This window comes from Marmota monax, unplaced genomic scaffold (genome assembly GCF_021218885.2).
Source record: "Marmota monax isolate L192 unplaced genomic scaffold, Marmota_monax_Labrador192_F-V1.1 WCK01_AAM20220418_F8-fsc00012, whole genome shotgun sequence".
In the NCBI taxonomy this organism is placed as follows: Eukaryota; Metazoa; Chordata; class Mammalia; order Rodentia; family Sciuridae; genus Marmota; species Marmota monax.
The window spans coordinates 34846077-34873447 of NW_026695227.1; the positions used below are offsets into that span (position 1 = coordinate 34846077).

A 27371-nucleotide genomic window follows, 5' to 3' on the forward strand; every position below is an offset into this window, starting at 1 on the left:
AGGAAGCTGAAGACTGAGAGGCCTGGGTCTGAGGGCGGGAAGTCTAGTTCTGGGCTGATGTCGGGCAGGCTGCTGGAGTGCTCTGGGGAGGGATGGAGCCCCGGATTGGGGGGCACATGATGAGCTGGGAGGGGGTTGGAGGGAGGTGCTTCGGGAATGTTTGGGTCCTAGTTTGTTTTGCTTTTCTTTCTTTTCCTTTTCTTTTTTCAAAAACTAGGGCTTGAACCCAGGGGCGCTCTACCACTAAGTTACTTCCCCAGCCTTTTTTATTTTGAGATATGGTCTCCCTAAGTTGCTTAGGGCCTCGCTAAGATGCTGAGGCTGGCCTCGAACTTGCGGACTCCTACCTTAGCCTCCCCAGTCGCTGCGATTCCAGGCCAGGCGAGGGCCACTGAGATCCACCGGTTTGTTTTTCTAATTTAGGAGCAGAATGCCTGGGGGCTGGGTGAATTTGGGGGTTGAAGATAGATTTGAGTTGATCAGAATGCCTGGGTCTTTTAAAGAAATTTTTGGGGAAGAGACTGCAATCAATTCTCTTGAGGATGTAGAAATAGAAGGTTGTAGCTGATATCATTAGCATAACTGGAAGATGACAGAAAATCCAGAACTGAGATGCAACTTTGTAGAGATGACCTGGATTGGCTTGGGGAGGGAGAGGGTGTACGATTCAGGGAGAGCTTCTATGAAGAGCACGGTGAAGTGGAGGAGAGAATGGAAAGAAGGACAGATATTAAGAGTTGGGAAGAATGTCAGTTGGGAGGGGGCACACAGGACACTTGGATGTATTCTAAGGCCAACAAGGGGCCTGGGAAGAAGTTAGGCAACTGGGACCCCAGCACAAGGCTGGAGTCTGGGAGTCTGCTGAGGTGTCTGGGGAGGATGCAGCTGCTACAGCCTGGACCTGTCCACACCTGCCTGGAGAGGGAGGGTGCCAGGCAGATTTCCCAGAATGCCAAGCAGCCAGCTTCAGGCCAAGCCCAGCCAGAGGGAAAGGGGGTGTGCTTGGGAACAGGAACACTTGGGATTTAGGGAGGGTGGAAACAGGGAGAAAGAGGTCAGTGGAAGGGGTGGTGGGATTAGAATCTCATAACTGTTTAGGAGGGGGAAGGAGGACTGGCATTCCTGGGTTCTGGAGGCAAGTTAGAGTTGGATAACCAAATAAGGTGCAAGAAGTTTGGGTTCCTAATTCTGGGCACCAGCGATCTCTTGCCACATTGACTTGGTTTGAAGAAAAGATCTGTTTTTGCATCTGTCAAGGTGCTCTAGCTCAAGGGCAACAGAATGCTGGGGGTGCCAAAGCCTTGGTATTGTTCTGACCAAGAGGTTCAAAGATCTTGGGACTATGACCTGGCTGTCCACGATTGGCTTTGGGGGAGGATATGAAGTTTCTATGTCTCTCAGAGGAGGTCCTCTTATGGTATGTGTGTGTGTGTTACCAGGAATTGAACCCAGGGTTGCTCTACCACTGAGCTGTGTCCCCAGCCCTTTTACTTTTTAAGACAGGATTCCACTAAATTGACCAGGCTGACCTTGAACTTGAGATCTTTTTGCTTCAGTCTTCTGGCATTACAGGTGTGTCCTCTTGCTCTGGGTCTGAACTGCCACCATAGGGTTCTACCCCAGTGTCATAAACCCTCTTTTCTTAGACCTTGCCTCTACTCTCCTCTTCCTGTGTTGTCTCTCTTGGGTGGACTCTAAGACTAAAAAGGGCTAACGCTAGGCATGGTTGACCTGTGATAGAGCCCCCTTTGCCCTTAGTCCTTGTTCATCTTTTCAGGGACTCTGAGAAGAGGGTTTGCTTATCTTACTATGGGGAGGCAGCTGGCTGGAGGGCGGGGTGACCTTGCAGGCAGCTGGGGGTGGGGAGTGTGGGGTGAATTCATTATTGATGAGCCCTGCACCCCAGGCTACTAATGAGCCCAGGCCGGCTGCTCTAATTGATGTCAAGAAACTTGAGACCCCCAGATCATCTTCCCGCCTGCCAGCTGCCTCTTCTGAGCCCCCTCCCCCTCCACACGCCCCCAGCTGCTCTGTTCACTTCCTTCCCTCCTCTTTTCCATCTCCACCAACACAGACAAGGATAGGGCTCGGGCCTGGATTGTTCAAGTCTCAAGGTGGGAGGCACTTGCTCTGCAGGGCTACATGATTTGGGAGAGGAAACAGCCCAGAGTGTTTCAGCCTGGGGATAGAGAAGCTGGTTCTGGATTACATCTGTTTCATTTTTGAGCCCAAGGAATTCTTTCCTTGAATTGTGCATCCATGGGACAGATCTCTCCACTCTCTCACCACACACTGAAAACCCAGACCCCAGCCCAATGCTCACAGCCCATTTCCCTCTTCATAACAGTGGAAGAAATTTTAGATCTGGCCCCTGGCATTTGGCTGCTGTGATCCCCCACCTCCATCCTCCCAAGAAGGGGAACTCCTCTTGATGATGCAGTATGGGATTTCCTTCCTCAAGAATTTCTGGTGCCTTGTACTATGGCTGACATCCTTTAAAATGCTGGGTGATTCTTTGTCTAATCTTATCTCTTCCTCCCCATCAGCGTCTCCTCATTTACGGGCTCTGGGAAGACATTCCTGAGGTATGGAATTCTAAAATGACACAGGCTGGAGTGTGATCCAGGCATGGTGTCCCAGAAGGATTTTGAGGTGATGCAGGCCCTGGTAGGCAAGAGCCTGAGTTAACAAGAACAGCCCTGGTGATGGGGGAAGAGAGAGGTGGACCTCATTCCCCTCTCTTCCCCAAATTCCCTTAAATCTGTGGCTTTGCTGCCCTCTGCTGACAAAACTATGGTCTACTAAGACATGGACATCTGCCTCCCACAACCCCAGTCCTCTCCCTCCTCCACAGCACATCAGAAGAGGTTTGATGAGAAAAGAGGAGCCTGAGAGGCTCCCCCACTGTGCCCAATTTCTCTTGAAGACCCCAATCCTATAATATATTGGGTAAGAATTCGAGTAGTCACAGTCTGACAAGGCTGGGTTTGACTTTGCTCTGTGTGACCTTGGGCAAGTTACATAAACTCTCTGGGCTTCAGTTTCTTTTTGTGTAAGTGTTAATAGCTTTCTTCCAATTTAGTTCTCTGGATTTCCCCTCCCATTTCATTACTGATTTAAGGGAAGACCAGGTGAGTCTTCTGCACTGTCTCCCTCCACCTTCTCCTTGGACCTGCCCCTTTGCACTCTCCCCTAATCCTCAAACCCAAACCATTTCCTCCCTTCTCTCCTTCCATTGTCTCTTTCAACTAAGAGAAGTTCCCGGGGGCATACTCCCAGCTCTCTGTGGACAGAAGTCAGGAGACAGGGATCTCCTTCTTGCCAAGAGGTCTGGTTCCAGGATGGGTTTGGAAAGAGTGAGGTAGGAGGTCACAGATTGCAGTTCTGGTAGTGGGGGCAGTGGGTTGGGTTTATTGCACTTGCAACATAGTTTAAATAAGTCCGGGGTGTCAGGAGCCAAGGGGAGGAGAGGGGAGGGGAGGGCTGGGTAGGGAGAGGAGGGGCAGCGTCAGTGCAGCTGGTGGGCAGAACCCAAATCTTGCAGGAGCCCAGTTCCCCTTTATCTGGGGACTGACAGGGACTGCATCTGGCCAGGCTGAGGTTCCAGATCTGTTGCCACCATGGCCTCTTCAGGGTCCTGGGCAATTCCTGACATCTCCCAAGTCAGGGTGAATTGGGCCTCTAGGCCCAGGTCTGGAGCAGACCCAACTGCAGTTCTGGATCTGCCTGGGTTAGGTTGCCAATGTCTGTGTCTGGGTTCCAGATCAACCCCATGCCCCAGACTGGATCTGGCTCCGTGGAGTTCTGATTCCCCCCTGGAGCTGGGTTCTGGGCCAGCATGGACCTTTGGGATCTGTCCTGAGCTGGTCCTAGGGCACCTTCTACGGTTAGTGTTCCTTGTTGGCCCACCAGGGTGGGGGCTGTCACAGCTGCCAGGTCTCACTCCTCAGGTCCCAGATTTTTAGCTGGGGCTTCCTTGGCATCTCTGGCAAGATCGATGACATATCTTTGCAGGCTGAGGCTGGACAGGAAGTCCTGACGGCATGTCTGGCCCAATAACCATGACTGGATTCCCTAGTTATGGTTCCAAGTTGTTTTCAGGAAACTCCAAAATGCAAAGGCTGTGGAGAGGCTGGGCCTCTGTCCCTGGATCTGAGTTCCCCCATCCATGAGAGGGCATGTGTAAACGAGGGTCCTTCACAGTGCATGGGGTGGGGAGGGATCCCCAGATTCTCATCCCCCTCCCCCGGCTCTGGCCCTTCAAGTATGTCTCTGGGCTAAGGAGAGGAGCTTCTCCCTGGCCCTCAGCACCTTCAGGAAGTGCCCAGTCCCCTCCCTGTCATCAGCAGACTGAAGTTGGGGGACTGGATCTTCAGGATCAGGAATCTGGGATCAGGAGGACTCAGGCATCAGAGGTGGCTGGAGGCTTGAGCTGAGCTTTTTCCATGGCCGTGCCATATGGGAGGGAGCGTTTGAAGAATCCAAGCTGATGAAGGGGAAAGAGGTAGAGTTTAGGTTCTACCATTTCTCCCCAGCTCTTATCTCAAGAGGAAATGAGAAAGAATCTCCCCATGCTGCAAAAGGGGCCTGTGAATTCAGGCTGAGACTACTCCCAGAGCTCCAGTGGGCACAGAAGGGTCAAAATTGGTGATGGTTTAGCATGTGGGGAATATCCTGCTAATTCCTTAATAATGCCCCCAGTAAGGTGCTGGGGATACAGCTCAGTTGGTAGAGTGCTTGCCTTGCGTGCAGAAGAGCCTGGGTTCAATCCCTAACACCGCCCCCCCCCCAAAAAAAGCCCCCAGTGAAGCTAGACATGGTGGCACCTGCCTATAATCCTAGCTACCCAGGAGGCTGAGGCGGGAAGATCACAAGTTCAAGGGCAGCCTTGGTAATTTAGTGAGTCTCAGTCTCAAAAATAAAAAATAATAGTGAAAAAAAAAAAAAAGGGCTCGGGATGTAGCTCAGTGGTAGAGCGCCCCTGGGTTCAGTCCCCAGTACTGCCCAGTTAAGTTGGGAAGGGCAAACAGATTTGAACTCGAGTGCCAAGTATTATTGCTTCCTAGTGGCTGCCCCTTGAAAGAGTCTAGGCCACTGCTAGGATGTGATCAATTAATGATGGCTGCCCTGGATTTTAGGAGTAACAGCATGAATGCCATGTGTCTGCCATCTGTGGCTTATATTGATTTTGCAAATATCGGGCAAACTAATCATCTTGAGATAAGAGAAATCTTTCTAAGCTAGGGGCTCTAGTGTGAAGGGAGGGATCCTATAGGAAGGGACAGGATGGGATGCAAACTGACAGGGCAGAGGTGGAGGCATATGACTAGAAAATTGATCTGGAGGTGGATGCTTGGGATTGTGCTGAGTCAAGGGCAGAGCCTGATGAGATGGTGGCCAAATCATGGGCAGGACGTGGCTGACCTTGTAGAGGACGTAGATGAGCAGACCTAGGAGCAGGAGGCCGAAAAGGATGGCGAGGATAATAATCCACAGTGGGACGCCATTGTTGCCTTCTGCCTTGGTCCACTGCACGGCTGTGGACACCTGGGGAACAAGCCAGGTGACGTCACTGAGACCCAGAAATTCTTCCTACAGATACAGTTGGCCCTCACTGGATGTAAACCCACCTCCCACCTCTCATTTAGTGCTAACAGCTTTCTGAACTTAAAAGATGTAAGTTCCTAAAATGTACAATATTGTCTTTTACTTAAGAGCTTTCGTATCTGTGGTTCCCTCCCCCTAGGATCTTCCTTTTCTACAGGGTTAGCCTGGTTAGTAACTTCATGTCTCAGCTTGCACACCACTTCTTCCAGGAAGACCTCCTTGATCCTGCAAGACTAGGTTCAGGTGTTCATATGATGTGGTTTCAGGAATACCCTGACACCTGTCACACTCTACTGCCACTGCCTACAAGGCGTGAATTCCAGGAGCAGAGGTACCATGTGTATCTTGCTTACTACTGTATCTGGCACCTGTACAGTTCCTAGCACATAACAGATGTTCAGCAAATAGCTGTTAAAATAACAAGGTCGGCCCCTTGTCCCAGGCCCAGTTCCAGCACTCTGAGCCCTGTCTTTTTTTGGCCTCGACCTCTGGCTCTGGACTCACCTGAAGTTTCTTTTGGGGTAGTTGCTGGGGTAGGATTCGATAGGGCATTTTCAGGGCTTCAAACACAGCTTCACACTGCAGGCTGAATGATTGGTGCTCCTTCTGTGGGTGGGGAAAGGTGATCAGGATAGCATCTCTTGGGATCTAGAGACATAAGGCTTCTTCTCTGTGGTCTGGCCCAGGCTGTGATCTTTCCCTATTTGGGACTCATTCTTTCCTGATATTTCTTATATGAGGTAATAAATGTGGAATTGAATAATTATAACTAAATAATGTATAATCAGATGACTGACTACCTGTTAAATAAAAAAATATATATTTTTAAAACATCATTTACGTGGATTAACACCCAGGACAGCGTGGCTCACAATGTGTGCTCCATAAATGGCTGTTCTTACTATTCCTACATCTTCTTGTCTGATCCATTCTGCACTCATCTCCATCTTTCTGTTTTTCTATCACAACTTTGCACACTGGTCTCCTTTTCCAGCTCTCTCTTCTCTGAATGGGCCACGAGTGGTTGCTTCTGCTGTGGCCACAAGGTGGCGCCAAGGACACAGCCTGGTCTAGACAAGGGTGAGGGGGGGACTGGAGTACCAGGTCCATTCACCAAGGAGAGGAGGCTAGTGCCCTAGGAAAGGTTGGGGTCAATCTGGGTAGATCTGAGGGTCAGAGGTCAGGGCTAAGGTAAGGCTCCCTCACCTGCAGAAAGGTCTTGGCCCAGACTCGGAAATGCAGCTGTAGACTTCGGCTCTCTTGCCTAAGCAGTGGACCAACCTCACAGCGCAGCCTGAAACATTCAGCCTCTGGGCATTTCTGGGAAGGAAGAGGTGTGGATCTGGAATTCTGCCCTTCTGGTGGTTCTGATAGCCCAACAGGTATTCAGTACTTGGGCTCGGACCTCATTTCCAGTATCACTTACCAGGACCCGAGGCCCAGAGGAGGCAGGGCTCCTACCTGGAGCCTCTCTTCTCTGCAGGTGGTGTTGGGAACCCTCGGGATCCAGCTGGAAGAAGAAAGAGACCCTTAGCTGCCTCTCTGCCTCATCACATCACAGCATTTAAGTCAGCCTGTGCCTGGTGCCAGGTGCAGCTTCAACCTGCTTATCTCTTTACCCATCCACCCAGCTAACCAACTCCCATGTGCCAGGCACCAGGCAAGGGCAGTGTTGAAAAAGGGAAATAAGTAAAACTTGGTTTTCGGAATTTACATGGAAGAGATGTATAAATCAGTCATCAGGTCCTTGTTGCTACCTGTTTGCAACGCTCACTCTTCCCTGTGTCCCAGGGGTAGGTTCGTTCTTGTCTTTCAGGCCTCTATTTAACTATTACCTCTCTAACAGCTTTCTCCCATGACTCAGTTTAGACAGTCTCATCTCCCCACAGCACATTAGCCCTGTACTTCCATTGTTTTTAATACCTGTTAATTAAATTTTTTTTTGTACTAGGAATTGAACCCAGGGTACTTAAGCATTGAGCTACATCCCCAGAACTTATTTTTAAAATATTTTTTCAATTGTTGATGGACCTTTATTTTATTCATTTATTTATATGTATTGCTGAGAATTGAACCCAGTGCCTTACACATGTGAGGCAAGCCGCTCTACTACTGAGCCACAACCCCAGACCCTCCCCAGAACTTTTTTAATACTTTATTTTGAGACAGGGTCTCACTAAGTAGCTGAGGCTGGCCTCAAACTTGGGTTCCTTCTGCTTCAGCCTGCCAAGTCTCTGGGATTATAGGCATGTGCTACCACATCTACCTAATTTTTCTCTTTTCAGTATGTGTGTGTGTGTGTGTGTGTGTGTGTGTGGCACTGGGGATTAAGCCTAGAGGCATTCTAACACTGAGCTATATACCAAGCATTTTTTTTTTTTTTTTTTTGAGACAGGGTCCTGCTAAATTGCCCAGGCTTGGGATCCTCTGGCCTCAGCCTCCAGAGTAACTGGATTACAGGTGTGCGCCACTGTGCCTGGCTTAACTTTCCATTATTTATCAGCCTCCATTAGAACACAAGCTCCATGGGGATCCTGTCAGTTTTGTTTACTGTAGGTTTTTTCTGAGCCTAATAGTGCTCAGTTTAGATACTCATTCAATTAAATGTTTGAGTAGATACACTATAAAACAGCCACTGGGGCCCAGAGAAACAGGTCTGAAGACTTCCTGGAGGAGGCAGCACAAATCTTGGCCTTACAAGTGTGTCAAGAAGTAGGAAAGGGGGGCTGGGGTTGTGGCTCAGCGACAGAGCGCTCGCCTAGCACGTGTGAGGCCCTGGATTCGATCCTCAGCACCACATAAAAATAAATAAATAAAGGTATTGTTTCCAACTACAACTAAAAAATACATATTAAAAAAAAGAGAAAGAAATAGGAAAGGATAGTTCAGGAAGAAAGATGCCTCCCAGGCCTTTGAGGTATCTGTGTGTTCTGACCCTTTCCCTCAGTCCCAGCTATAGGCACATTCTTGTTGCCTTTTCCAGATCCCAAAAACCTTTCCTAGCCCCTTAGCCCTGGACCTTTGAACCTGCCCCCAAGCCAGTGTCCAGGCCCTTTACCTCCAGGCCCTCAGGGTTAGGTGGGTATCTGCTGGTGCAGTTGCTAACTCCAGCGACCTTGGTCACGTAGAGGAACGGCTGACCTTCCTGGGCCTGGGGACAGCTGAGCTCCAGCACTCCCCGACTGATGGTGCTGGGGCCCAGGTTGATGAGCTGAGGGGGGAGAGCACGGTTACCGTGAGAGGGATAGCAAAGCTTCTGCCTCACTTGAGACCTGGTCACCATGGCCCCAGTGTACCCTGTTGTAGGCTCCCATCTCAGGGGCCAAGGAGGGGCCAAGGGCAGAGATGAAAACCTCATCCTTCTCAGTCCACACTGGGGGGGCCACACTCCATCTCTCCTTTCTACTTAAGTCACTCAGCAGCCATCTAGCCTCTGGCGGCCTCTCTCCACCCACTGCAGTCACTCCTTCTACCCTCCTGTCTTCCTCACTCTGGTCCCAGCCACCGTCACTCATGCTAGCTCCTCCTTTCAGTCATTCATTCTGGCCCACCCTCCACCCCTCTCCCCTGGCCAGCCTACCAGCTCTCCTCACCTCATAGACATGGTGGACGGCAGGGCCCACGTCCCCCTCCTTCTGAGGCTGGTCTCGGGGATGCCAGTCACTTACTGGGAAGAACACAGCCTCAGGCTTGGAGACACTAAGGAGTAGGGTGGTTTAGAGGAGGGCGGAAGGGACCCCATGCGTATCCTTCCCCTAGAGTCTGTCACCCCTCCTAGTAGGTCCCCATTTGCCTGGATACTGACCCATTAAGGGAGACCTGGGCCTGAGCCTCAACAGAGAGCTGGAAGGAGACCACATCGCTCTGTGAGTTGTTGAGATTCTTGCTGTGGATGGAGGCAAGACAGGTGGTGCTGGAGCCCAGCCAGCGGGGATTCCCTGACCCCCAAGGGCTTGGCCTCCTGCACCAGCCTCCCTCCTCCCTGCCCAACCCACCCCCTACCTGAGGATCTGGAAGTCAAACTGGATGGTTTTCTTTGTGTCTTGTAGGTGAGGGACGGTGAACCGAAGGCCACCCCAGAGCTGTGGGACAGTGAGGACAAAGGGGCGGTTCCATAGTGCGTTTGTGTTGCTCCAATCCCAACCCTCCTTCCCCGTGCCTTGATTATGTTCTGAACATGCTGGTCACTGTCCAGTGGTCCTCTCTCCCTCCTGCCCCTTCCTATTCTGTCTCCAACTTACACTGGCTCCTGCCTTCATGGGGTTGCCTAGGTCGCACACCAGCAGGCGGCTCTGGTTCACAGTAGAGTAGTCACAGCTCAGGCTGGAGAAGTTCTGGAGGTGGGGGTGGGCACAGGTCAGGTTTGGGTGCTCCCCTAGTGTTCCCCCCAATCCCCGCTTGAGAATCCCCTCTCACCCCTGGGTGTCTGACAAGTCCTGAGTACTCAGCCTCTGGAGGGGCTGTGACCCGAAGCTCAGCCTCATAGGCACCTCCCTCACCCACATTCTGGGCGTGGAAAGTCAGGTTCAGGGCATTCTTGTCACCTAGGTACACATGATTCTGCTCCCTGGAGAGGGAACAAGGAGAAGAAACACTAGAATTAATTCTCAAACCAGGACAATGGGTAATAATAACAATAACAACAAAAATAAAGTAGTAATAGACACCATTAACTGAGTTCCGACTCTACAGTGGGCACTAGGTTTCATGCTTTATGTAATGATCACGTTTTCATCCTTCCAAAAACTCAGAAAGGGGCTGGGGGTATAATTCAGTGACAGATTCCTTGCCTATTGTGCGAGGGCCTGGGTTTGATCCCTAGTAATGCACGTGCATTCACACACACGCATACACACACACACACACACCCAAAACCCCAAACCAAAAAGTCAGAGGGATAAATGCTGTTATTCTCACTACACAAATGAAGCAGTTGAAGCTCAGAGAAGTTCAGTACCTTCTCAAGATCACACAGCTAATATGTCCCTATTCTACTTTTCCAGGTGGTAAGACATCTGGAACACCCTAGCTCATTATCAGCCTCCACATACCCAAATACTTCCAGCTGTAGGTCAGGCACACAGATGTTGTCTTCTCCACAGTCCAGCAAGATCTGAGCCTGGAGAGCAGGACACCCTTAAGATGGGGAGTTTCTACTGTTCCTGGGCTACAGGCTCCCCACTCCCCAGGGCCTTAGCCTCTTGTGCCCAGGCCTCTGTCCTAGGCCCCCTCCCTTCTTGGTCCTCACCTTATCTTCTATCCGGCTCTTGCTCTGGTAATGTAGGACGGGCCGGAGGCCATGGCTGTCCACGGGGGCTTGAGGGTCCAAGGAGAAGTTGAGGGCGATGTGAATCGGGGAGAGTTTATCTCGGAATTCTGACTCATTCTGGAGCCGGGGAGAGAGTTCTCAGGGTCAGGGGGAATCCGGGGACCTGGCAGTCTGGCTTCTTAGCCTCTTATTTCCCACTCAGGGACCCAAGTGTGACTGTTCTAACTATTTCAGAGTCCCTGGCAGCCCGGTTCTCAGCTCCTCAAATAGAGAGGCCTCCCTTCCTCAGCCAGACCCCCTCCCCACGAGCCCCAAGCCCTTCGAGGGACTTTCCCAATGTCTTCCTCCAGAAGGGGCCTCAGTTCCATGTGGTACCCCTCCCTGACCAGTCCACACCCACCCCCAGGGCCATACCCTGAGGTAGATCTTCATCTCTCTGCAGTCCTCCCGGGCCCCATTCTGGATGAGCAGTATCTGGGTCAGTGTCGCCTGTCTGGAGGCCAGGAAGAGCGCCCGCCGTACCCCTCCCTTCTGCTTCTGCCAGTCCAGCTGGAGCTCCACCGCAAAGCCTGTACCCAGGGACTAATAAGTTATGGGGATCTACCTCTCCCTCCGGGTCCACTCAGAGAGAAAGGAGGTACCCGGTCTCCAGCCCCGACATCCCACCCTAGGGCCTGAGAGATCCAGGCAGTCTTCTCACCAATGGAGTTGGGGACATGTTTTCCAGAAGCATTGAGGCAGAAGCTAAGGTTGATACTGGAGAAAGACCAAGGAGAAACCTGGTGAACACACTGGTACAGGCATCTTCTCTGCTCCCACCTCTGGGCAGACCCTGGGTAGAACACCCACACCGTCCCCTTCCTAAGTCAGATTGGTCTCCCATCCTAGATCCCAGGCACAGATCTCTGCAACCTCCTAGACCCAGCTCACCAGGCTACAGGGTTCCCTTCCAAGCTGCAGCTGCGTTCTTCTGGGTTGAACATGGCGGGGAAGATGGTGAGGGAGGCACTGGCAGACACGATGGGGCGACCCCTGCAAGGGTGGGTATGGGACAAATAGAATTAAGGCTCCTCTGAAACCTGTGCCCAAGCCCCAGAATGCTAGTTTCCCCTAGAGTGATTTTCCTTTCTATTTTGGTGATACTGGGGATTGAACCCAGGAGTCTCTACGACTGGGCTACATTTCCAGCCCTTTTTTGTGGGAGGAGGTACTGGGGACACTGAACCATATCCCTAGCCCCTTTATTTATTTATTTTTTTCCTAATTTTGAGACAAGGTCTTACTAAGTTGCTTAGGGCCTCACTAAATTGCTGAGGCTGGCCTGGAACTTGTGACTTTCCTGCCTCAGCCTATCAACTTGCTGGGATTACAGTAATGAGCCACCACACTGGGCTTCTCCAACCCTTTAAAAATTGTTTTAAGGTGCTCTGATTGAACCCAGGGGCGCTATACCACTGAGCTACATACCCAGTCCTTTTTGTTTTGAGACAGGGTCTCACTAAGCTGCTGAGGGTCTCACTAAATTGCAGAGGCTTGCCTGAACTTGCAATCTTCAAGTCCTCCTGCTTTAGCCTATGTTGGAAATCAAAGGTACCAGTCCTTTTTATTTTCCGTTTTGAGAGAGGGTATTGCTTAGTTGCTGAGGCTGGCCTGGAATTTGTGATTCTCCTGCCTCAGCCTCTTGAGTCACTGGGATTATAGGCCTGCGCCACTGCACCTGGTCTATAATTTTCGTAATTTAGCTCTAAGGAGAAATTCCCAGTTCCCAGTTTACCAGGCTGCTGTCCCCCCTTAGAGTTCGTACCTGTATACAACAGCCTTGTCCACACCAAAGGACCCCACAATCAGATCTGCAAAAAGTCAAGAAACCACCCCTTATAGCAATCCCCAAATCAGGATCCTTTCTTGCTAACCACCTCTAGTGTCATTGCTCCGAGGCTGAGTCAGCATCTTGTGGCAGCACCCCACAATTGCATCTGGAAGCTTAGGAAGAGAAGTTGGTAGGAGTTTGTGACCAGGGAATTGGGAAGGGGCCTCAGGTAAAACTCACCAGGGTATCCGTTGCCATCCAGGTCTCGGCCTCCTCGAAGAGCAAAGCCAAAGAAGTTTGGGGCATGGCCAGTTTCCCACAGGGGCTGCAGAACCTGGGAAGGCTTAGAGCCCAGTCCCCCTGGGCCCCCAGGGAATACAAAAACTACCCCCTGCTGGGTTTCCCCACCAAAGGGAGCCCCAATGGCCACATCTGCAAGACACACAACATAAATCAGTCAGCAGGCCAGGAATCCAGGGGTCCAAATCTCTACCAATAGACCTCAGTACCCAATATCCTATTTTTTCCCATCTGTCAACCCCCATCTGTCATCCCTACTCCTAAACCTCGAGATCCAGACATTGGAATTAAAGTCTACACCCCTCCTTGGAAAATCACAGGGCATTTGGTGTCTTAGCTGAAGGACACCCTCCCACTTAACCCCTCCTAACTGAGGCCCCCAACTCGTCCTTAGTGCTCTGAAACCATTTTACTTACCATTGTAGCCATCCTGGTCCAGGTCCCCCAAGGGGGTCAAGGAGCTGCCAAATCTGCCAAATTCATCATGGCCAGTGAGGGTAATGGTGGGTGTGGGCTCTATGCCAGCCAGGTGCTGCAGGTATACATACACTCTGCCCACCTCCTGAGGCCGCCCATCAGCTGTCCGCTCCATGAGTAGGGGTGCCCCCACTAGTAGGTCATCCAGCCTGGGGAAGAGAAGATCCAGGCATCATGATACCCTGTCTTGCCACTCCCCTCCCATCCTAGTGCCAGAAATCCAGACATCCTGGGTCCCCAGGCTCTTTCCTAACCACCAGGAGACCTGAGGTCTCCAGTTTAGCTCTCAGCTCTGTCCATGTTCCTGAGCAAGGGGAACACAACCATGAGCGAGAGAAAAAGCCCTGGAAAAACACTGCTTGCAGTCCATCCCAGCCCCACTCTTCCCTCCAGGATCTAGTCAGGGCACCATGGCGTGTCCTTCCTACTACTCACCCATCTCCGTTGACGTCAGTGGCAGCCACCGCATAGCCAAAGTAGGAGGCCATCTGGGGGAGGGGCAGGATAAAGGGGCAGCATGAGATCAGAATGTGGGGTCAATAACCAGGATTAAGGGACACTCCAGAGGCTGCCAGGAGGCGGGGAGTTTGATGTTATTGGGTCAGGGTTGAGGCTTGGCTGGCAGTGAGACAAGCCAGCGTGGGGGTGGGGAGTGTCCTTACCTGTTCCCCTGAGAAGTTGTAGAGAGATCGGATATCTGATCCATTAAGGATGGTGACCTGGGGGTGAAGGGATAAGCCCATTATTCCTGAACGTCTCACAATTAAAGGACAAATGGGTACAGGGTACCTGAAAGCAGGCATTCCTCAGACATACACTAATGGTCCCTAACTCCTTCATGGGCTTTGCCCTCCCATTTCCATCTCTATGCCGGGTGGCTCTGCCCCTGGGCGCTTACCAACTACTGACAGATTTCACATTTTTCTGTCTGTGGTCCTTCTCTACCACTAGAATAGTGAGTAGCACATCAGTGGGGACAGGAGCTTAGTTTTGTTCTTTGCTTTCACCCCAGAGCCAAAAATAGTGCTTGGCGAGTAGTAGACTGTTGTAACTATGACTGAATGCACACTGGGGCCTCAAACCCAAGATGTTTAAAACCTAAGTCATCTCTCATCCTCTAGTTCCCCCCAAACACACTCATGCTTCTCCTATATTCCCCTTAGTAACTGGCCTTCCCAGTCTCTTGGATCCTGCTCTTCTCTACTCTTGCTGCAGTGACTCAGGTGTGTGCCTTCCTCCCAAAATGCTGGACAGCCAGTCTCCTGGCCTCCTGCTCCCACTTTCATCCCCAGTGCAGTAGGACTGGCTGACTGCCCTAGATTGAGTTGAAGATGGTCACTGTATCTACTGCCCAGTCTCAGCTTCTTGCCTGGCTCCCCAAGGCACTGGAGAATCCGGTCCTAACTTATCTGTTTGTTTTCTCCTCAATCTTTCCTTATTCTCCTCCTTCTCAATCAGCCCATGAAATTGCTAAACTATCTTGACATTTTTCTTTTTCCTTTTTTTTCCTGTCTCCTTCATGCTCCTTCCCAAGATGTCCTCTCATCTCGTCTCTGCTGAATCTCCACCCCATCTCTAGAATGAAATTATTATTTGCTCTTTACTGTTACATCACCTTGACTGGTTTTCTAAAATTTATCGTTAGTGCAGAAAGTATGTTGACTTTGGAAAAAGATAGACCCGTTATGTGTGTGTGGTGTGCATGTGGTGTGTGTGTGTGTGTGTGTGTGTGTGTGTGTGTGGTATTGGGGATTGAATCCAGGGGTGCTCTAACTCAGAGCCCACATGTCCAGTCATTTTTATTTTTTTTGAGACAGGTTCTTGATAAGTTGCCAAGACCAACCTCAAACTTGCAATCCTCCTGCCTCAGCCTCCGGAGTAGCTGGGATTACAGGCATGCACCACTGTGTCCAGCTAGACCTGGCTTTAAATTTCTATCCAGCCACTCATTAGCTGGGTGAGCTTAAGCAATTTACTTGATTTCTTAGAACTTCAGTTTTGTCATGTGTAAAATGTGAATGATAACATCTACAGCATAGACTTGTTGTGAAGAACAGCATCAAGAATGGACAGTGTCTGCTGCATTGAGGGGCTCCACCCCAGAAGAGAATTAAGTGTGTCTTATCTCATGTACTTGATTAGAAGCACCTTATGAGATGGGGTGTGATGTCTTCTTCATCTTCTTGTCTCTTCCCTCCCCTCAATACAGGCTGTTCATTGAATGACAGCCTATGGCATTCTTATCTGTACAGGCACTTGTCCTGGTCTAATAATAACAGCTGCCCGTTGTACCCTGCCTAACAATTCACTAAGTACTTTCACATGCGTTATCTCATTTCACCCATATAAGAGCCTTGTGAGGTCAGAACTATTATTATCCCATTATACAGAGAAGAATGAGGCTTAGAGAGGTTAAGCAGGGAGCAGGATGTGAATAAAAACAGAATAATTTATCCGAGTAAGTGCCAGGACTTGAACCCAGGTCTGACTCTAAAGCCCGTGGTGTTCTGGCCCACTTTTTGAGCCCTCGAAAACTGCTGCGCATGGTTCTTTCTCGAAAACTGCTGCGCATGGTTCTTTGTGCTTAGCCAGCATGGGGGTAGGGAGAGGGAGGGCAGGCCGGGTCTTACGTAGCCATAGGTGAGGTTCCCCTTGGGCACACCAGCGACAAAGTCTGTGAAGAGAAGGCAGAGTTGTGGGCTGAGGCAGGGGAAGGGGAGGAGTAGAATGGTGAATGTTAGAATTCCCTATTTCCCCCCACCTTGGCCCATCCTGGGGACACACTCACCTTCTGTGTCATCACCATTGAATTCACCCACAGCCACAGAGTATCCTGGGGGACAGGGTGGGTGAATGTTAGCATTTATGCTTTGGGACTCCTCTGCCCTGACCCACCCTTAATCCCTTCCCCTCCCCTGCTGGGCCTTCATGGTCAGTGTGCACCCAACAAGTACAGCAGAGGGGCTGGGGGTGCCTGAGCCGGAGAAGGGAAGCAAGGGTGTAGGGGAGGACAGGGCCCTTGAGTGCTCCCCCTGCTATCCCCTCCCACCTGCTCACTCACCCAGGTAACTGTCATCATAGATGGAGCTGGCCTGTCGCGTCTGCAGCTGCCCCTGAACCAGGTTGATCAGGTACTCTGGGTAGTAGGACTCCGCAATCTGCTGCTGAGTGGCAGACAGGATCTGGCCTGGGGAAGGGTGGTGTGGAGGGGATGGATGGAGGGCAGGTGGCTGAGGGGACTATGGAGGCTGGCCAGGTAGGATTCCATGTGTGGATCGCGGAAGGGAAGCGTGTAGAGGGTGATGGAAAAAGGAGGACTGGCAGGGGCGAGGAGACAGAGGCAGGGAGGACTAGAGACTCGAGGCTGGGAGTGGGGATAGGACCAGCGCCAGGGGCCTAGAATGGGCTAGAGGAAGGACTTACCTTGCCAGAAATAGCTCCCTGGTCCACCCAGGACCACACGGCCGGTCTGTGGGGGAGGGAGGTGAGTCCAACATCTGATCCTGACCTCGGGGTCCACTACCCACCACCCCTTCCTCCAGCGCACCCTCTCACCTTGGTGAACTCGGCACTGAAGCCCCCTTGGCAGTAACCTTGCCCTGCTGCCCAGCTGAAATCTGTGAGGGGAGATGGCGATGAGAGCAAGCCCCAAACAGATGGGAAGGAGGGGGGAGGGAGCCAGGGGAAGGGCCTCAGGCTGGGTCAAGGTGCACAGGCTGAGTTGGGGGGCTGTGGGGAGTCAGCCCTGAGCACAGGAGAAATTTTCATGGAGACGGCGGAGTCGGCACACAGGTCTTCCCTCGCCCCTACCTGAGCGGCAGGGTGCATACTCCAGAATGCGGGTGAAGTTGTCTGTGGAGAGGTAGCAGGTGCCCACAGGGTCACTCAGTGGCTCCTTCTCTGTGCGCCAGCTGTACAGTGGAGCACATGCCTGCGAGGACCAGGAGGACGGGGCTTTAGGTTTAGTCCAGTAAGGGCCTTCCTCCCTCCCTCCAGGCCTGGCCTTACTCCACCACCACCTCTCCCCCAGCTGTCACACCAGGTCCTCTGGCCCCTCACCAAGATGGAGGAGCCATGGGCTCGAACGGTCGCTCCGAACCACTGCAAGGACTTATATTCCACAGGCTCCTCTCCCTCTGTACTGGACAGTGAGGACTCCAGCATCCGGGAGCCTTGGGGAGGTGAGAAAGGGAAGTCTTGCTGGGTCTTGAGCTATTGAGCTCCAGGGCAGCCCCTGCCCTCAGCCGGGGATGCCCAGCACTTTCAAGCCCTGAGCTCCCATGACTTACTGGGAGAGGGTAAGCGGAGAAGAATCTTTAGCTTATGTTGTGTGCGGACTCAGCCCTCTTCCCCCCCACACACACAGGGGTTTCTAGAGTTGCCTCCCCAGGGTCCCCCAGCTTCCTCACCCAGCTGAGACAGGATACTTGCAGTGGGGTGGGGCAGGAAGGTGATAGGGAGACTGGCTTTCCCCAAACCCAGGGTGTAAGTATGGCTGCATTTCTTTGTCTGTACCTGGGCCTATGTCTCTAACAGGATGCTCCTCACAATCTTTCTTGACATTCCTCTCTCTAAGCCCAATCTCTGCTCTCTATATGACCACCTTTCTCTCTTTTTTTTTTTTTTGGCACCAGGGATTGAACTCAGAGGCACTTGACCACTGATCCAATCCTCAGCCCTATTTTGTATTTTATTTAGAGACAGGGTCCCACTGAGTTTCTTAGCCCCTTGCTTTTGATGAGGCTGGTTTTGAACTCGTGATTCTCCTGCCTCAGCCTCCTGAGCTGCTGGGATTACTATTGTGCCCAGCCTTTCTTATTCTTCTGATTCTTATCATGTAGACTTTTTTGGGGTATTGGAGATTGAATTCACTGAGCTATATCCCCAGCCCTTTTTATTTTTTTATTCTGAGACAGGGCTTCACTAAGTTGCCTAGGTTGTCCTCCAATTTGGGATCCTCCTGCCTCGGCCTTCAGAGTAGCTGGGATTACAGGGGTGTAGTACCATGTCTGGTTTCTTTTAGGCTTTTAAAAATCCATCTGTTGGGGCTGGAGCTGTAACTCAGCGTAGAGTACTTGCCTCGTACATGTGAGGCACTGAGCTTGATTCCCAGCACCACATCTGAATAATCAAATAAAATAAAGGTCCATCAACAACTAAAAAATAAAAAAAAATTTAAAAATCAGTCTGTTTAGGGACTGGTGGTATAGCTTAGTGGCAGCACACGTGCCTAGCATGCACAAAGCTTTGGGTTCCATACCAGCATTGCAAAAAACAAAACAACACAACAGGAACAAACAGTCTTGTTTCATGATTCTTAACTCCACTGTCTCCAACTTTTTTTTTTTAATATTTTTTTAGTTGTCTATAGACCTTTATTTTATTTATTTATATGTGGTGCTGAGCAACAAACCTGTGCCTCACACATGCCGGGCGAGTGCTCCATCACTGAACTACAACCCAGCCCTGTCTCCAACTTTTCAAGTTTGCTTTTTTTTTTTTTCTTTTAGTGGTACTGGGGGTTGAATCCAGGGGTACTCTATCACTGAGCTACAGCCCCAGCTCTTTTTATTTTTTTTTTAAAATTATTTTTTAATTGTACACAATACCTTTATTCTGTCTATATTTATTTTTATGTGGTGCTGAGGATCGAATCCAGGGCTCACACGTGCTAGGTGAGGGCTCTACTGCTGAGCCACAACCCCATCGTATTTTTTGAGACAGTTTCACCTGCACTTGGCCTCCTCCCCATTCTTTTTTTTTGCAGAGCTGGGTTCACATTTAGGGCCTCACATATACAAGGAGAGTCTTCTACTGCTGTATGTTCTCTTCCTTTCCCCTCACCCAAGTCTGTCTCTGGAGATAGACTGCTGCAGTTCATATCCTTGCTGCACCATTTACTAGCTGTATAACCTTGGACAAGTGATTTAAACTGTCTCCTCACTTGTAAAATGGGGACAATAATACTTCATACAGTTGTTGGGAGGATTAAGTGAGTTAATATTATGTGAGTGGTCACAACAGTGCCTGGTACAGAGCAAGTGCTCTGAGTATTAGCTGTCAGTCTGTGGCTGCCTTCCATCCATCTCTGGGCCTCAGGACTTTGAGCAACTTGAGGGCAGTGGCTGAATCATCTTCCAATCCTGCAGCAGGAACACAGTGCATGGCATGCACTATCACTTAGTCAATGCTTAGTTAAAGGAACTGAATAGTGTGTGAGACTCTCCCTGTCTTTGTCTGTGTTATAGCCCTGGCTTCTCAGAGTTGTGGGTGATTCAGTGGAAATGAGAGCCACATGTTTCTGAATCATGCCCGCCCTCCCTGGGCTGGGCTGGGAACGTGGAGCGAGTGCCGTGGGGAGCCACTGCTTGGAGCTGGAGCACCAGAGCTGCCGCTGGGAGGGCGTGGCCTCAAAGCCCTGCAGGCTGCGCCCCTGGCTCCAGGCCCCACCCAGGCCCCGCCCCCAGCTGCAGTCTTACCCCTCCTTCAATCTCTCCCTGAACTGCACCAGCCTACCTTTGCTGTCAAATTCGATTGGGGTGCACTGTGCAGGGCTGGCAGCCCAAGGACAGAAGTAGACGGCACCACCCTGCAGCACTCCAGGCTGGCTGGTGTTGGCCTTGGGTGCTCCCACCAGCACACTGACCCTGGGGAGGGGAAAGGAAAGGCAGTTTAGGTTGGCTCCTAGGTCTGATCTGTCTCTGAAGGCAGGAAGGACCCAGGCCTCCGGGCCAGGGAGGGCTGGGGGTGGGGTAGATGCCCCCTGGGTTGTATTTATATCTCAGAAGATGCCACAGATGCCAGAGGCATAGGCTGGAGTCAGGCGGTCCCCATGTGCTGCTGTCACTAACCCAACCCCTCCCCTCCTCCCACCACTCTCTCTCCTACCTTCCCCTATTAAGAAAGGAAGAACCAGAGTCAATTGTAGGAAGGGGAAGGGGGGCCAAAGGGCCTAGACCCCAGTTTCTCTATCATCTCTATCTGTCTGCCAAGATTAGATGCACAGCCCGGCTGAAGGAAGAGCTCCGTGGTAGAGCGCATGCTCAGCATAGATCCTGGGTTGGATCCCCAGGACCAGGGGGGGAAAAAAAAGGTACATAATAGTATAATAATCAAATGCAACATGTGGCCTGATTGAAAATTGAATCAAAAGAAAAAAAATTTTAAAGGGACAAATTAGATGCACAGTCCTGGAACCCCAGACTCCTCTGGAGCCTGAGTCCTCTCACCTAGACTGTACTCCTTGTCACTAGCCAAATTGCTTCCCTGGGCCAAGACCCAGGAGTCCAGCTGCCCAGCCTTGGGGCGTGTAGGAGGAAAATGTGAGTCCTGGAAATCAGGCAGTAGAAGCAGAGAGAGGAACTGGAGGATGCTGAGACAGATTGTTCCCCTGAGCCTGGGTCTGCCCTCCCCCTGGAGCCTGCACTGGACAGCACCTTCCTGGCTAGGTTTCTGTCTCAGCCCTTGAACCCTTTTCACATACCAGCCCCACAAGACTGAATTCAAATCCAGCTCAACTGCAAGCCGTGTTCTCCACATGGTGGCTCAGTTCTCCCCAGAGAAGTTGGTCCCTGATAGGGGTCCTATGTCATGGGCTGTTCATAGTTAATGTCCCAGACAATCTTCCTGCCTTCAGCTCTACCTCTGCCATCCCCAGGTCCCTTGCCTCCAAGGCCTCCATACAGCTCTCCTGGCTTTCTCCTCTAGGGTCTTCTGTGGGGACTTCATCCCATAGCCTGGGCAACTTGTCTGGGCTCCTGGGCATCCCCACAAGCCTTGGTCCCTGCTGTCCTGTTATATATGCCTCTGGCAACTCTTCAATCTCTACATCCTTTTGTCCCTTGTGCTGGCTCTCTTGGTTTAGGTTGTGGTGTCTCTCTCTTTCGGTTTCCGTCCCCATTCATCTTTCAACCCTCTCAATAGCCATTCCTCCCTGGGCTGGAGGATCTTCCTCAGCCTTTTCAGTAGGAAAGCAGGCCCAAGAGGGGGATTGGGCAGAGGTCACAAAGGCTGGGGGTGTCTTCCAGGAGGACCAGCTATATTGAATAGGGGAGGGCTGAGGTCCAAAAGGAATACTAGATGGGAACACAGGGAGAGCAGGCCCGAGGGGACTGAAATGTGTGTGGGAAGGGGTCTATGAGGATCAGAAGATGAAAATGGAGGAGAGGGAAGGCAGGGTCCAAAGGAATAGGAGAGGAGAGGCCGAAGAGAGGGAGTTCCTGAAGTTATGGGGAGTGGAGAGGGGAGGTTCCAGCTTTGGTTACCCTGGGGACAGGAAATGTTTACTGCCTGTAGCTTCCTGTCCTCACTTCTCCGTTTGTCTCCCACCCGCTGGGCCCCACCCCTCTCACTCAGACATTACACTCAGTTGGGGGTGGGAGCTGGCCACTCCAAAGGCACAGGAACCTGGTCAGTTGCAAGGCGAGGCTGGTGATCCTGAGAGGTTGTGTTGCCTCAGGGTTGGGAAAGGAGCTGCCTCAGAGAACTTGGTCACAGCCCTTAGGCTCCAGAAATCAGAAAGGGTCACCAACTGGAAACAGACCACTGGACCTGGGTCCAGGAGTTGAGGTCAGACCCTAGCTCAGCATGGGCCTGGGTAACACCAACACTGTGTCCTTCTTTCTCTTTCTCCTTTCAGAAGTCTCATGAAGCACAGGGACCCTGTTCCCACTCCCAATTTCTCTCTAACAGCCACTGTTCCTGGGGAAGAGCTGAGCCTAAGTCTCCTGGGATGGCCTGAGGAGGAAGCTTGGAGATTAACAGGATTGGAAGGTGACAGACAGGCTTTACAAAGCTTGTGAAGCCCACAAGCCCTGACTACATGAAGGTTCAGGACACCTGTGTGCAGGCATGAGACACAGATCCTGACCTGCCATGCTGCCCATGGCTTGTACTTGAAGACTTGGCTGCTCTGCCATCCCTGGTCAACTCAACACCTCCTCCCCTTCCCCTGTGCTAAGTGAGATACCTAGAGCCTGGGATGCCATGTAAGTGAGCTTGTCCTTATTCCCCTTCTCCTGGTTCCTGCTTCCTAAATCCCATACAAGCTGGGTCCTCTTAAGGGTTCAAGAAGGTAACAATGGAGAGTCCTTTGTTTTTCAATATTGAGAAAGCCTGACGGAAATCATGCATTTACTGATAAGGCAGCCTAAGTTAATTAAAACTTCTAGTGTATTTGTTTTTGGCTAGAATTGTATCAACTCCTGTGGGGAGATGATATCGCATGCTGGTCAGAAGTTCTGATTGGCAACTGTAGATGTTGGTTAATAAAAAGTGAGAAAACCCATTAATTATTCCTTACGGAATGCAGTTTGGCCGATAAACTTCCAAAATTGAGTCCAAGGGACGAAATAATTGCCATAATTTATTTCAAAGCCCAGAACCCCGAGAGTCTAGATTTAGTCCTTGGAGACACAGACTGTCACAACAGACACTGCAGAAGCACCCACTGGTTTTGACTGGTGTAGATGCCCACAGAGGTGCTGCAAAGGGAGGCCAGCTTGGTTCTGATGCTCTGTAAGTTCCAAAGCTGCTGACCTAGGCCTGTGTCCTCTTTGAAAGAGGGGGCAAACTAAGTCACAGAGAAGTTAAATAATATGTCCAGGGTCACTCAGAATTCCTCCTAGCATAAGAATCAGAAACCAGGAATCCTGGTTTCTAGGCCAGAGTCCTGGTCCACACCAGAGCCAATTTATCCCCTCCTCTCCTCCTCTCTCCTTCTCCGCTATCTCCATAGCAGGCTTCTGATTAACCAGTTCCCGTTCAATACTCAGTTACTGTTTCACTCTGATGGCCTGACAAGGTCAGGTGGCGAGCAGCAAGTGGATCGGGGCCCAGTTCCTATAGGTTTCTGTGGGTCCAGCACTGGCCAGGCCAGAGGGGAACACCTATTCCGAAACCTCAAATATATGCCTGGGGTTCACAAGGAGTTTGCCTGGTTGGCTGGGGGGAAGAGCTGCTTCAGGCTGCTTAGCTCAACTTGCTGAGCTGACTGTCCACCTCTCAAGCTCTCAAGTGTCCTGAGCCAAGTAGTGTCCCTCTAAAGTTTTAGATTCTCTTCCCATAAAGTGATGGGTTGCCCTTGAGTGGTCCCTAAACTAACTTCTAGTTCTAAATTTCTAGGACTCCTGACAACTCAGTTTTTATATATATCAAATGCGGCGATAATGCTTTCTCTACTCCACACGAGGGTTTTGTGTAACAATCCAATGGAGAAATCGATATGAAAGTGCTACAGGAATGTGAAGAACTTTTATTACTATCATGGTTACAAGCAAGTACTAAAAGCAGGTAATGGAGGAAAACATAAACAAAGAACGAGCTGGTGGCCAGGGAGAAGAAAACCATAACCAGAAAGCAGCTACCCAAAAAACTCATGCCTCCCATGTACTGATCACTCTGTAGACCAGGTGTCTCATATATTTTGTCTCTTTTAGTTCTTAGAATAAGTTAGGCATCTGATGTTTACGGGAAAATCAGGCTCCAAAGGTTTATAGAACTTGGCTTTACATGACAGTTCTTTTTTTTTTCCCCTTTGGTACTGTGGATTGAACCCAAGGGGCACTTTACCACTGAACTATAGCTCCAGCCCTTTTTATTTTTTATTTTGAGGCAGGGTCTTGCTAAATTGCTGAAGGTCTTATTTGGTTGCCCAGGCTGGCCTTGAATTTGCGATCCTCCTGCCTCAACCTCTTTGGTCGCTGGCATTATGGGTGTGTTCCATGATGCCTGGCTACACATGACAGTTCTTTTTGTGTGTGTGTGGTGGTGGGTGGGGGGGGGGTACCAGGGATTGAACTCAGGGGCACTCAACCACTGAGCCACATCCCCAACCCCATTTTGTATTTTATTTAGAGACAGGGTCTCACTGAGTTGCATAGCACCTCACTATTGCTGAGGCTGGCTTTGAACTTATCTACCCAGTCTACCTCAGGACTGCCCACCCTCCAGCTGCTGGGATTACAGGCATGTGCCACTGCACATGGCAGTTCTTTAACTGGGAAGTGGTAGGGACTCACACCCAGGGCTGCCTGACTTCACATTTTGCTCCTACCTGCCATGCAACCTCTGAGATGCTCTCCCTGTCCTATGATGCTGTTTAATGTATTGCATAAAAGGTGATGCAGAAGAGAGACCAAGAACACTCAGGTCCTTCCACTCTGGCTGTGGTCCTAAATGAGGGGCTATGTTGTCTCAAGGGAAGGGGAGGAGGTCAAAGGCCCAGCTGTGGTGGGAGGGAAGTCACAGAGGAGGCAGAATGTTGCAAGTGCTACGCTAAGAGGGTATTGCACAGAGAAAAAGAGAGGGGGAGGAGTGTAAGCTGGACACCTGGGTTCTCTTGGAAGGGGAGATGAGCAGAGGGGAGGTGAAGGGAGGAGAATGCTGGGCCCTGTTTTAGAAGAGGGCTTCAGGGACTGTAAGATCAGGGCCAGGGGCCAGACAGACAGCTAGGGGACCAGGAGTGTGTGAAATCCAGATGTTTTAGAAGAATGTTTTAAAAGGGAAATGACACTCTTGGGGAGGGCAGGGGAAGGTTAAAAACCCTGATCAGTGAAGAAGACCCCATTCCCTCCCTCCCACCCTCCTCTATTCCATTAGGATTATGGTAAGAAGTTTGAGGGGGCCTTGGGGAGGAAAGGCCTGGCAGAGGTTCCAGGCCAGGGTGATGCAATGGGGTTTGGGCAAGGGGCCAGGGAGGTGGGGTGGGGACCTTGAAAAGCCCAGATCTAACAGCTGGGGCCTAAAATCTTTTTTTTTTTCCCCAGCCCAAGTCCCCCAGACAAAGGAGATGTTTGCTTCCCTCCCCAATTGAATTAGCTAGATTAGCCCCTTTTCTCCAAAAATTAAAGAAAGTGAGTAGAACTCAGGTAACAGTATCATGTGCAAAAACAGTTCACCTCTGATAGAGGTCCTATCACATCCTAGATCCTGGGGAATGAGAGGTGTGGTGAGCAGTGGGAAACTCAGAGCTCAGGAGGAGAAACAGACTGATTACTCCAGTCATAGTGGAGGATCAGGAGTCAGTCATCTTGGGGTCCCTGGCCCAGTCACAAGCAGTCACTTTCCTCTCCTCCCAGACCCCCAGTGCAAAAAGAAAATCCTTGTTCTAATGTGACTTTGGCTCTAACTGTGGTTTTTCCAAGCCTGTGGACATCCCATTTTCCAGGCACTCAGGGTCCGGGTCTGCTTGTCACCCTGAGGAATTGGTAATAAGAATCCTTTTTTGAGAGCTTCAGGGTCTTTGAGTCCTTGCTTCTGGACCTTTTGGCCAGCGCGAGCCGGCATCTACTCAGCTTCCTACCCTAGTCCCAGAAGTTTTGGTCTCGGTTCAGCTTCAGCCACAAGCTACAGGAAACCAGCTTTTCTCTTCCTCCCAAGAGCTAAAGGAAGAGGGAAACCGCCCACCCCCCTTCACGCGCGCACACACACCCCTCCCGACACATCCGTGCACCCGCCCTTGACTGAGCCCGCCCCCAGCCCCAGCGCCCCCAGTGCCAGGGTCCCGGGACTCTCCCCTGGTTCTTGGAAACCCCGGTCTAAATAGAGATTGCGGGTGGAAGGCGGTGCAGAAGACTGTGGAGAAAGGGGAGGGAGCCGCCATCCCCTTCCCAGGTCTTTCCCAAGTCTGAGTGAGGGGGAGGGATGAAGCTGGCCCCCATTTAACCTTCCGACCCCCTCCGTCTCTATCTCCACTCTTACTACACAGAGCTCATCCAGCTTCTACCGTTTTCTTTCTGCACAATGCCCCATGGATCCTGAGGTTAGCCAGTGCCCCCCAAAGTCCTTCCTGGCCTCCGTGCCCCCTTTCCGCCCCTGGTCCCCGTGCAACCCACAGATCTCAGCCCAAGACCCTCAGCTCCTCATTCATGTGCTGTCCTGTCTCCTGGCCTCGGACTCCTGTTCAGACTCCTCCGGCTTCTAGCTTCGTGTCCTCTCCCCACCCGACACATGTCTCGCCACTGATCTCTCCCACACTCCAGGCCCCCCTGCACGCCCGCCACGGTTCCCTCCCTGCTCCAGCGCGGGCCCCCAACTCTAGCGTGGGCCCCCAACTCCAGCTCAGGTCCTTCCAAACTCCGCCCTCAAACTCAAGCTCGGGTCCCCTCCAGACCCCAGCAGCGTCCCCAGTCTCCAGGCGGCCCCCAACCCCCATCTCGCCGCCCACCCTCGTCACTCACCCGTCTGTTCCTGGCCGGTAAAACTCTACTGAGAAGCCGAAGTAGGAGCCCGGGGGCCCAGAGAGCACTGCTGGGGCCTCTGCGTCTAAGTTGAAGCCCCCGACCCTGGGTGGCGGCGGCAGCAGCAGCAGCAGCAGCAGCGGCGGGAGCAAGGGCGGCAGCAGCAGCGGCAGCTGGGCTCGGCGCCGGGGACCCCAGCACAGTCGCGCCGCGTGGAGTGGGGACCCTGGCGTCCGGCTCCCCATAGCGCCAGCTCTTCCCTGTCCTGGGGCCACCGACCCGGAGCCGCTTCCTAAACCTCCCAGAGGCGAATGACTCAACGCGGGGAGGAGTTTGCCAAACTCCCGGCTGAGCCCTCCCCCCGCCGGCCGAGGGGGCTGGCGGGGGGGCATTCCTGGGTCCTCGGGACGCCGAGCCCGCGCCCCCCACCCCAAAGGGGCGTGGGGGGGCCGCACCTCTCCACCCCCTCTCCCCAGCCCCAGCTGGAGGCCGGGTGTCTGGCGGGGTCAGACTGGGCGGGCTTGCGCTCTCCCCCTCCCCTCGCGTCCCCTCCTTCCTCCCCCTCCTTTCCAGATGTACAACGTAAACGCTCGGAAAAGGAGTCGGAAAAAGGGAGCGGAGAATTTCCTAATGAGGAAAGGAATCACCTCTGGAGGGCGGAGGGAGCCTGTGTCTGGTGTGTGGGGTCTCCCTCGCTTCTTCAGGGAGGACACTTTGGGGGTCTAAAGAG

At 51.7% G+C, this 27371-nt stretch overlaps 1 protein-coding gene across 1 annotated transcript; it reads right to left on the reverse strand.

Annotated features, from left to right (window-relative positions):
• Nucleotides 1-3376: 3376 nt before the first annotated feature.
• Nucleotides 3377-27087, reverse strand: Itga5 (integrin subunit alpha 5). Its single transcript, XM_046436102.2, has 30 exons — nt 26642-27087; nt 19980-20110; nt 17523-17635; nt 17274-17394; nt 17019-17080; nt 16887-16932; nt 16525-16650; nt 16252-16296; nt 16094-16137; nt 14126-14182; nt 13899-13951; nt 13404-13612; nt 12927-13118; nt 12681-12726; nt 11807-11908; nt 11577-11632; nt 11291-11445; nt 10856-10993; nt 10659-10726; nt 10024-10174; nt 9849-9941; nt 9610-9689; nt 9413-9493; nt 9201-9306; nt 8666-8818; nt 7034-7117; nt 6814-6927; nt 6112-6213; nt 5425-5547; nt 3377-4486 (listed from the first exon to the last, which is right to left on the reverse strand). The coding sequence occupies exons 1-30, from the start codon at nt 27031-27033 to the stop codon at nt 4403-4405; spliced, it is 3327 nt and encodes a 1108-aa protein (XP_046292058.1). The 5' UTR covers nt 27034-27087; the 3' UTR covers nt 3377-4402.
• Between the last annotated feature and the right edge of the window lie 284 nt (nt 27088-27371).

Excerpts from the sequence above, each read along its gene's own strand:
- Itga5 (XM_046436102.2), bottom strand. The coding sequence starts at position 27,033 with ATGCCCCCCCGCCAGCCCCCTCGGCCGGCGGGGGGAGGGCTCAGCCGG. Across the intron at positions 20,111-26,641 it reads TACCGGCCAGGAACAGACGG|GGTCAGTGTGCTGGTGGGAG; the intron begins GTGAGTGACGAG and ends TCCCCTCCCCAG. Across the intron at positions 10,175-10,658 it reads CTACAGCTGGAAGTATTTGG|GGAGCAGAATCATGTGTACC; the intron begins GTATGTGGAGGC and ends TTCCCTCTCCAG.